Source organism: Limulus polyphemus, unplaced genomic scaffold (assembly GCF_000517525.1).
Source record: "Limulus polyphemus unplaced genomic scaffold, Limulus_polyphemus-2.1.2 Scaffold71, whole genome shotgun sequence".
NCBI classification, from domain to species: Eukaryota; Metazoa; Arthropoda; class Merostomata; order Xiphosura; family Limulidae; genus Limulus; species Limulus polyphemus.
The window spans coordinates 812,133-824,084 of NW_013665681.1; the positions used below are offsets into that span (position 1 = coordinate 812,133).

Sequence of the window (11,952 nt, forward strand, 5' to 3'; positions counted from 1 at the left end):
AAACATGGTCAAATAACAATGGACTAGATACAATTAACTAGGTTATGTTACTAACAACTGTCAAGGGTGATACCTTTCACTTGTTTGAGAACAGTAAGACAACACATTTTGGGTTTCTTGATGCCAAACAACAAAATTAACCATTCATATAAACTACAAATTATAAATTCATTTCTTTATAGAAATTGTTTTTGAAAAAAATGGTCTCACAAGAACAAGAGGAATAACTTATTAATCACATAATGAATAATTTATAAACTAAAAAGGCCAGTTTAAATTTTAAAAATAGTACTTAAATTATATACACCTACACACATGCAAAGTTACTAAAATAACGTTTCTACAGTGGGGTTACTGATTAGTTTTTCCTGGGTTATTAATTGATGATTCTGTACTACAAAAACGTCACATAACATAAAGATACAGTCAGAATAAAAAAAACACTATTTTAAAAAAGAAGGAACATTAGATCTGTCAGTGCCATCTTGAAGTGTAATTCTTGCTACAAAAATCTCACATTCAGGAATAATCCTTTTCTGAATTGAATAAAAAGAGAAATGTTGTACTCCACAATTTGGTAAAAATAAAAAAAGAACAGAAATTTGATACCAGGAAGTATACTGTATATAAAAGTCTACCCATATTTGAAATGGTCAATATACAAAGATTTTTCAAAGAGAAAAACAAATTTCAATTGCTTAATTTTCTTCTTAACTTAATGTTATCAGTTTCAAAACAAAAAGAAGGTTATCACTCTCACTTTTCTCATTGAAATAATTACTAAGATAAGAATAATAAGATATATTATTCTCACTTTCTTTACCCTCATCAATTTTAATTCAAAAACTAAGACAGATATCATCATCATCTCTCTTACTGTAATAAATTTCTCCATACAAACCTAAAACAGATATCATCACCTCTCTTTCTGTAATAAATTTCAACATCAACTAAAACAGATATCATTCTCATCTCATTCAGTGACTCAAACATCAACAAAAAGATCAAGATTTTCACTATCATCTTAACTGCAACACAGAATGCAATGAACACTCTCTTGAAAGTAAACAAATATCATTTTTATCTTATCTTGAAAGCTAGAAATATGGGAATATATTTTCCATTCTAGCATCAGCTAAATTTATAACAAGTAATAACGTATTTGCTTGAGTTATATATAATTTTGTTATTATTAAAAATATTATATCATTTTATGACAGCTTACTGACTGTTGGCATAACATTTGAGTACAAACAAACCAATGAGTTTTTCATACACTGGAAAGAAAATGTACGCTAATCCATGCTGTATCCTAGGCTGAAATATCAGCAATTTCCGAGTCATAAATAAACATCGGACAGAAGAATGTACCACAAAAGAAAATTGTTCTTACTTCTAAGTAGAATAAAATCACACGTTATGTTTTTTTAGATTGAGTTTAAAATAAAAACTCTATTAATAATAACAAATATATTAGATCAAAAAGGTCGAAAAAAATATAAATAAATGTTCCTAAATAAAAGAAAATCCCAGACTAGAGGGAAATCCAAATTTTGCAGTCAGTGAGCATAAATGTTTATTCAGATATATCCAAACTATGCAGCAAAAGAGTTAAACTAACACATATCCAATTACAACATCACAGAAATATAATTACACATTAGATGTAAATGGTTACAGCAATCACTCTATTTCATGTAAACAGAGATAGAATCTAAATATATTCCAACACCAGTACTAATGCCAAGTAATTAAGTCAAAATTTTTCTAAAAAGAAAATTATAAAATTAAAAAGAAAAAGACCAGTAATTTTACAGCGTCATACTTCAAAAATAGATTAGCAATCACATGGAACCTTACACTGAAGCAATTGGATATGAGCTGAAAAATCCACTAATTGTAGCACAGTTTTTTGATGGAAGGAGTTATCCAAAGTATTATTGTTTTCAATGGCAGAGGTACTAGCCACTACAATGTCTGGGGTTCCATCATGATTGAGATTGATCACTGAGGCTGCAAATAAAACATCATTACAAAATTTATAATTTCAAAAACATGTGTAAAAATAACATAGATGCCTATGTTAAGAATAGTTTGATACAATCATGGAATAAACAAATGTAAACACATCCTGAATACTTTAAGATACTAGGTTACTTTCTGGCATAATCATGTGCAAGATTAACTACTCTAAAAGAAGCTTGAAATGAAAAATTAAAAGAAAAAAGAAACATAAAAATAATAAAACTAAAAAAATCAAAATTGTTTGATATGAGACATGAAATATATGTATCTAAAAAGCCTTTATATTATCTGTTAAATCTGTAACTTGAATCTTTAATTTGTCATTTTAGTTTCTGTATTTCACGTAACTGCACAATTAAAACAATGCTGGAGTACAAATATTTTTGCATTACAAAATATCTGCTCTTTCTAGGCTAATAAAATATTCCCTACTGAAAATTGAGCTGCATTACTCTAGATGTTTAAGTTTCTGAATTACATTAAATGTGATATTTGACTGTAAATGTCTATAGAAAACTATCTAGTCATACTGTTTACTTGTGTAAATATACCTGTCTTAACGGGACTGTAAACATCTGGACTGCAATCCTGACCTGCAAATAAAGAAAAAAAAAGTAAAGCAGACATACAAAATTATTTTCCTTGTTGTTCTTTTCTTTTGTGCATTAAAGTTTTATTTGTAACATTTATCTCAGATTAGTTTTATGCAGCACCAGATTTAGGCATACGCTAAACAAGCTACAGCTTAGGGCCTCACAAAATTTCAGATTTTTTTTTTTACTTTTAAAATTTTATTTTTCACTTTAAATACCTTGCTATTAAATAATTAAAAGATATATATATGTTTTTAATTTTTTGTGGCAACCCAAGGTCCTGTTTTGGTATGCACCTTTGTGAGACCTTCTGGTGCAACTTTTTAACAAGAGGCCTCCAAGCTTTATATAGCTTAGGGCCTCACCAAGTCTAAATCCAGCACTGGTTCTTTGTCTACTTAATTTTATATTTTATTCATGTTTCACTGACAAGTATGACATTTTAAATTTTAACTTCATGCACCACCTAGTGCTGTAGGTACATTTTGTTTTATTAATCATCTTCCCATGTCAATATGAATACTACATTCCTACAGTATAACTGAAAAACATTTACAGAATAACATTCAGTATTGTTGCAGATTATAGTACACCTACCTGAACAGCCCTGAGAGACAATTTCACTGAACACAATAGTGAAGTCATTAGAAATTGTACACTCTAATACAATATACTGCTCTATGTAGTCCTTAAACTGCTGCCTGTCCTGTGATTTCACCTAGAGAGTTAAAAAGAAATAGATACTTTCTATTATTAAAACTAGCTTGTTACTCATGCTTAATGTTTAAATAGTTCTTATGTATGATATGTAAGATTAAAAACATATCCAAGCAAAGTATTATGGCATATAAGAAAAAACAGTTTCAAACACTTTATCCTATGCCATAGTCCACATGGTGTCATTTAGACATGGTCCTTGACTAAGAAACATTTGTTCATTTGGAAAGTTAATCTTAGAAAAAGTCATTCACATTACCAATGTTGATTTGCAAATTTTTTTAGAACCTACACCACAGTACAAGGAACACTCACACACATTATAAAGTATATCCAATCCACCATCACATCTAGCAGGTTAGATGTTAAATTACATATAAATTAACAGATGTCTGATCAGAGAAACTATTTCAATGTCAACATTATCATTAAAATAACTTAAAATTAGCCCTACACATTATTGCATTATATACCCTACCCGAGAAATAATGGTTTCTAAGTTTTTGAGACAGTCTGCAGGACCCCCATCTCATGAAAAGTTAAAGGTTTTATGCTTTTAACAAACTTGGGGGCTTATAATTCTATCAGTGTTGTTATACTTATTAGTCTTATGTTTTACTTGTTATCCAACAAATCTTTATTTGAATGTCTTCAGCAGACAGCAGGGCTTACACCCAAGTGATCAATTTTAACTAATGACTGGGAATTATAGTTTTGCAAGTTTTAAATAAAAAATTGTCTCAAGGAACTAAATATTTTAGCACATACACTGAGGCTCAGTTTTTTAGCAAAGAGTATAATTCTCAGTAAGAAATGAGATGGGTTTGAACCCTGTTGTGGTTTTGTATTCATTTCTGTAAAACATCATAACTTGGTGTTTGTGAATGTGTTTGGTAATTTTTTGAATTTAGAAACAAGGTAATATGAAGACAAACATAATATTTGGATGTTGATACTTATAAAATTCTCATCACACATGTAACTCAGACTACTTGAAACAGATATGTTCACTGTGTAAACATCAAGAGATTCCTGTACTACCTTGCCAAACTTTAGTTTTGCAAGAACATTTGAATTTGAAAAAATAATCAAGATAGACCTTTAGAATTTTTTTTCTTTTTTGAAATGAAATCTGAAGTAAACTGTACAATTTATTGCATATCCAAATGGACTCTATGTATTGTACAAAATTTGTCACTATGTAAGTTACATAGTTTATGAAAATATATATTTTGACAAGGATATAAGTATAATAAAGAAAAGATATGTTCAGTAATTGTATCAATGCTGATATTCATTATGCCATACCTGAGAAAGATTCAATGGCTTAACAAACTTCACAAGTAATCCATCTCGAGAATAGAACAACTTGGGAGTAGTCATAAGTACTGTAATTGTTCCATTTTCAAAAGTCTGGTTCCATTTGATGCTACCAGTGGAAGCATCAAGAACTAAAAGCTAAGTAGCAAAAATATTTTAAAGCAAAAACAAAATCAAACAATTGTTAAAAAATCAATGCAGGAAAATGTTGTCAACTATATGAATTATGCTGAAATTCCAGTTGTTTTTCAACAATGCAATTTTAAATAATCTGAATATTTTTACAATGTTTGTTTAATTCAAAGGAAAAAAAATGGACAACTAACATATTTTTTGTAATGATAGCTTATAAATATCAAAATACTAGCAATAGATACAGTGGGCAATATTTCATAGAAAATTATCATTAAATAATAATTCTTTTATTTTGACTAATTTCTAAAATACTAGCTGGAAAAATTTATTATCCAAAATTTTAGATATATACAGAGCTAACAGAGCCTGAAAACTTACATTTTTAACAACCAATAATACTCAAAAAAAAACTCAAAATATAAATAAACTCTCTTTTTCTCTCTTTTCAAGTGAAATTTTTAGAATGTATCAAGTTCAATTTGTTTGGTAAGAATTTGAAATGTAGAATACAAACCTTTCACCTATATAATGTGTTTATTTTATACTTAGTATTTGATCAAAACATACTGTTTGTGCAAAATCAGCCAAGTTAGAATTAACAGGTCAGCTGCCATATAAAGATGTGGTATCAAAAAATAAAAGCAAAGTTATATACAAGGACAAACCCTGTAAAGATGTAATGTAAAAGTGGGTAAGATAAATATGGAAAATTTGAAGTAAGCTTGGCACCCTTTTTACATTCATTTTGCTGGTTGTTCTAGTTGCAATAAAAAGATCAAGTTTTCTCTTGTTTAACTTACCCACTTTTACATCTTTACAGGGTTTGCCCTTTTTTATACCATGTTTTTTTATATGGCTGATCACTTTGTTATAACTTATCTGTTTTTGAACATACAAAATGTTTTGATCAGATATCACTACTTTTTGTTTTAACAAGCAATATCACCGACTTCTATTACTTTACAGGTGTTAGGAAGATATAAAGTTTGCACTTCAGGAAAGAGTAGTTTATATATCTAGGTATTATGCACATGTGTTCATTAATAAGTCCTAATAGACAAATTGTAATACTTTTTTCTATGCTAAGAAATGTTAAATGTTTTTCATACAAACTGCTCAGATTTTTTCACTACATATGTTTTATTTATTAAAACTATTTTCAAACATAAACAAGCTTTATTTTTATCTTGATTAAAGCTTGAACATATAAGTCCATTCATTTAAGAATTCTGGCTTTGATAATGGAATAAGAGCAAGGGCACAACCAAAACAACTTTTTTATCAGTCTTTGGATGGTTATTTCACTTAATATATATAATGGATATAATACATTTTAAAATTGATTATAAATAAGATTCCACTCAAAGTGGATTTTGAGCACCATTTCTTAAAGAGAGCTATCAACCCAAATTCCATTTCATCAAGTTTTCCATCAGCAATTCACCATTAAAGTTATCAAAATAATATTTATGAAATACATTAATATATGTGCTACAGTTGTCAACAATCTCTAGTTCAGATTAACATCAGCAAAATTTTATTATTACAACTTCAAAAAAGAAAAGAATAATTTTTTCACTTTTTGCTTGCTGTTTCTAATGTGATATAAAAGTATTTAGTTATGTCTAGAAACATAACAATAGTGACATTCCAGCATTCACTTGGAACAGCTGTCAATACCCCAGATTTGACCAAATGTTCAGTTCTTTATATAGTTATGGCAGTATTATTGCTGGAGCCACTACTGTGCCTACGTATGAATAGTTAGAAAAATTTTACTTTGATACTTATAATACTTAACAAAATTTGTAAAATTGTAGATACCGCAATACTTACATATAATATATATCTACTTCAATTTCTTAGCAATGTGAATATATATTCTTGTGTTTGTACACCACAACTGTGTCACACTTGTATAAACCCAAAGAATTTTCCAAATACTTTTTTTTAATGTATACAACCATATTCAGATTTATGAAGTTTGAATGATTGGAATTTTCCATGCTAGGCTAAAACTAATTAAGTTAATGTTTTCAATTAGACTGGTTTTTACATATATTAGTTCTTAGCAATGGTGAGTTCAACTGTAGGTGTCATTGTGCTTAGAATATAATGTCTCAGCATCCTCAATCAGAAACATGAAAGTAAGGATTTCAGTCTATTGACCTTTACCCACTATGGCATTAAGCAGCTTGTAATTAAAGTTACTTGGGTTTAGCTCAGGTTTTTGTAAAACACACAATATTCTGGTTAGAAGAGGTTATTAACATTTCATAATTATTATTTCTTTTTTTTTAAATGATCCCTCTGTACTACTATGGAAATATGATGTTTCTGCTATAAAAATGTTAGGTTTTATATAACTTCTGCTATTTTGTAGCAGAACATAAAGCAGTTAACTAAAAATGGTCATACTAGAACTTCTACTAGAAGCTAAATAAGTATTAACAACAGCAAGCCTAAGAAGTCTTGAATACTCATTTACATCATAGTCATATGAGTTTACAGTCTTATGTTTATCAAATTCAAAGGACAACTATAACAATATTATGTTAATACTGCCCTCTAGTCTACATCTGTATATTGTGTAAACAAAATATCAACAGCATGTCTTACCTGCGAACCGTATTCACTGTCATTTATACCAAGGACAATGTCTGTGACATTTGAACTGAAGAAAATTCCTGATGTTACCGCCCTAAAATATTAATATAAATTAAAGCAGTTTGAATGTATGTTTCTTTTTTAATAAACATATGTGATATCACATAACAAAACGAATTCTAGTTTCTGCAACCATTCCTACAAAACTGTCATTGTCAGATATTTCTCAGAATGTGTAACAAAATACAAGAAGTTCCAGATCCATAAGAATAGCAGCAGGCCTTACTCAAGAAGAAATGAGATTATTTTTTAATTACATATATTGTAAATGCCTTAGTTTTAATCTATTAGAAACAATGAACCGAATTCCATGGACAGTGGTTAGTTTAAGCATGGTTAATCCTGTATTACGTGCTCTCCCCACATAGATTGAAGCACAAACCTTAAATTCTACACTTCATCTCCTCCTATACTGGTATAGATATGTTGGTTCCGTTTTTGCTGGATCACTTCTATTGAACACTCGCAAACTATCCATTCTCCTAAACATTAAGTTCCCCATCTAACACGAACTCAACAAACAACCCTTCTTTCTTAATTTCAAAAATTCAAAACTCCGTAAAAACACTCACACTAGCCTATAGAGCCTCTGTGAGTTCGCTCATGAAACCAAGAAAAAAAAAAGATCAATATGTAAAAACTTCATAAACATACTTTCAAGACTCTATAGCCTGCACAATGAACAACGCTATTACAAATAAAAATCACATTTTACTGAATCCTTCATTCATACCAGCCAATTTCTACCAGTTATTGTTGAAAAAAATCTCATACGACCACTACAATAAAATTCTATAAACTCAACTCAGGAACAAACTTCACATTAATGAACCAATCAACAACACAGCTTTACACTGTAGCTTACCATTTATCACTGAAATCAGTTCAAATATAATTCGCTCTTGGATAAAACTTGCCATTAAATATAAAATGCATGTTGGCTTCAAATTCACTCAAAAGTCCAGCCTTAAACTAAAATCGTTACTAATTTATAATTATATAGAAGTACACAATGCCAAAATCATTTACAAAATAATGTGCAACTGCCCAGAATTCTACTTCGGAAAAAAATGGAAGAAAATTGGAAACAAGATTCACTGAATATAATTAAAAACCTTCACATATTTACTACTACTTCAAAACAAAATATCATAATATATCTATTAAAATACCCATATTTTAAAGTACGCAACATCAACAAACGTAAAATCAAATAAATCATCTATACTGAACAAAACATCACCACTCTAAACCAGCCAAGATTCTTTTACTAGCCGTTAAGTAGTTTTCGATCATAAGATTAATTTGTTTCATACTATGTACGTATATTCCTGTGGCTACTAAACTACTCGTTTCTCATGATGGCAAAACCTTGTGGAAACATTGTACACTTGTTACTATGTTAAACCTGTAATAAATTTTTCTTCGTTACCCATTCAAGCCGTCTCCAAACTTTTATTAGCCTCAAAGTGGGTTCCTCATTATCAAATTTGAATTAAATTTAACGTACCAAAACTTATGATACGTACTACTTGTGGCGGACGTGCATTTTTTAAAACCTAAATTACCTGATTTGAGAATTTGTATTGGGTAAAAAGCTCCATTGTGTGGAATAATCCTGTCCGCTGAGGAAAAAAAGGCTTACATCATTCCAAACTATAACATCTTCTTTTTCACTTTTTGTAGTCAACACTAACAGATGTATGTCGCCAACCTTGTTGATTCTGTAAAACATAAATAATAACTAAAACTTGTGGGATTAATTTTTGAGTTGATCATTGGCAGAAGAAATATTACTTAAAAAATTAGCTATACGATATTTCGTACCTCATATGCAATCTTGTTTTCTATTCTTCAACTCCCTATTTAGTGCGTGTTATAAAAAATTCATTGAGGGATATAATTAGTATGTGTTTGTTTTAATCATAAAACTACTCAACAGGCTATCTGTGCCATACACACCAGAGAGATCGATTTTTTAGGTGGTGTTTCTTAGTGCAAAGCTGCATAATTGGCTATCTGCACTTTGTCCACCGAGTGAGATCAAACCCCGGATTTCAGCGTTGTAACTCCATAAAGTTACAGTTCACCCACCGTGAGACAGAGGAATCGATCGCTAAATTTAGTGTTATAAGACCTCAAGCTTATTGCTGAGCTACCAGAATGCTGTTAAACGTGGGAGTTAATTTATCTTTCATATATAATCTAGGGAGTGGAAAACACTGAATCAAAATAATAAAACCTGTGAATGGAGTTACTTTTATAATAACAAAAAGGAGGTTGTATAGGAAACATTCAGAAATACGTAACTTTAATTGACCATGTCTAAACATGTTTAGCATATAATATTAAAAATATCTTATTTACATTTCAACGTATTTTCATTTTTTACATTTCAAATGATTTCTCAGTACTTAAAGCACTGTAAGATTATTCACAAAACGTAAATAAAATTAATAATGTGAATAACTAATTAAATATAATTTTTTTATATCCTCGCTTATAAAGATTAGAATACATTGCTTCATCAGTTGGCCACCCTTGCTTTTAACGATATTTTCGGCCATAAACCCAATAATATCTCACGAGGTTAGGCCAGCTTAAGAGATTTAGGATAGCTGTAACTTTTTATGCTAATAAAATAACAATGTAAAACAATCTTTATAATAAGAGTTTAATAATAAAAAAATTAAAATAATAAAACTAAATATATTACGCATAATAACCAATACTGTTAATGAAAGTAACATTAAATAAATAATAGAACACACAAGCACTAGTTGTTAGCCTTAAATGCTGTCATAGATGTAACGTTCTTCAAACAACTTAACATCAGCACAACTTTCTACAATCTAAAACATATTGTGACCTACGAAAGCCCATTAATGTACTTCATACAATATTACCTATCAGTACTTCGTAACTTTTTTTAGGCAATAGCCTTGCAGAGAATAAAAAAAAATCATTAGTGTACTTAAGTTTATAATTCACTTGTATTTATGACGAACCCACAGTTAGTAGTTCTTAAATTAAATATTCTTAATATACTTATAAATTATTAAAAACCATGAAAAATATATCAAAGGCTAACTTTTTCAATGGAAAGGGGCTTATTTAGCAAAATAACAATAAAAAGTATTAAAAACACACACACACAATGTATAATGACAGGTACAATTTCCAAACATCCAAAATCACATAATAGCTGTTTAGCATTCAAGTTAAAATGGGTGTTTACCTATTTATATAATCAACAGTACATGTAAGTTATTTTATAAAGTTAACATTTTGAGGATCTTGAAAGTATTGTATATAATAATAGTTGTTGATGTAATTATTACAAAGAAGAAAGAACAAAATTTCTGATTATTACCAAGCATCTAAACTATCAAAAGATCAAAGTTAATATATGAATCCAGAATAATTATAGCTGTTTTGTAGTATTTAAACAGCATGGAACTATGTGTTATGATTTAATTTTGAAAAGATAATTGTCAAGTCACATTGTCATCTAAAACATATTACTGGAAGAAAATTGCTTTGAATGCTGTATATTTCCAATCGCCTGCTACCTTAAATTAGTTTAATAAAATTTTGAATGTTAAGTCTATAAACGTGATGACATACCCGTTGATCCCTATACGTATGGAAAGGGTCTTAAAGAGCATTTTAAACCAATACTGCAATATTATCAAAGAGAGATAGCCATTATTAATCTGTTCATTATCGCCAGTAATTCTATAGAATGTGAAGACAAAATTAAAGGCTTTCAGACTAAAACAACAGAAACTTTTGATTTTAGTGATCTTTACACTGATAAAATAAAAACAAAAATAGTTTCCATCAACAATTTCAAGATAAATCTTGATACAGCCGAGCAAATTTATATTTATTCATCAAACTCACTCCGGAGAATAATTCCTTCACTAAATACAATGCAAACTATTAGGTCGTCTATTTTGATAAGAGTTAGCACAAAGGATCACATATAAAGTGTAATAGACTGAAAATAAAACCCAAAACTCAAGCGCTTTCGAATAGTTGACTATTCTTCTTCAGGAGAACAAAGGGCGACCTTTAGCCTGCGCAATGTAATATATAGTAAGATGTGTGACGTCATGTAAACCGGAAGTCCCAGTTAGTGCCCATGTTGATTAAAGAAATCACTTGCCTTTGAAGCAAAAACATATCGATGTCCTTTTTTAACAACCTCCACATTTGCATACGTTTTCCCGTTAAGATGATATTACAGCGAACGAAAAAGATGGTAATCTAATGGTGCCATATCTGGAGAATATGGTGGGTAGGGGAGAACTTCCCAACCCAACTCCATAATCTTGTAATGGCTGGAGACGGCTTAAATGGGTAATGAAGAAAAACTTTAATATAAGTTTAACATGACAGCAAATGTACAACGTTTCGACAAGGTTTTGTCATCATCAGGTACCTGTCAGATCTGTTGATTACAAGGTTAGGCTGAGCTGCATTGTTGTGT

At 29.6% G+C, this 11,952-nt stretch overlaps 1 protein-coding gene across 1 annotated transcript in view; it reads right to left on the reverse strand.

Annotated features, from left to right (window-relative positions):
- Positions 1 to 1,481: 1,481 nt before the first annotated feature.
- Positions 1,482 to 11,952, reverse strand: part of LOC111087541 — a 27,878-nt gene continuing 17,407 nt past the window's right edge. The window contains exons 6-11 of the mRNA XM_022394509.1: positions 9,026 to 9,181; positions 7,410 to 7,491; positions 4,644 to 4,793; positions 3,216 to 3,336; positions 2,577 to 2,618; positions 1,482 to 2,013 (exon numbers count right to left, since the gene is read on the reverse strand). Coding sequence (XP_022250217.1) covers positions 1,838 to 2,013; positions 2,577 to 2,618; positions 3,216 to 3,336; positions 4,644 to 4,793; positions 7,410 to 7,491; positions 9,026 to 9,181 — 727 coding nt within the window. The 3' untranslated portion in view covers positions 1,482 to 1,837. The remainder of the gene's footprint in view (positions 2,014 to 2,576; positions 2,619 to 3,215; positions 3,337 to 4,643; positions 4,794 to 7,409; positions 7,492 to 9,025; positions 9,182 to 11,952) is intronic.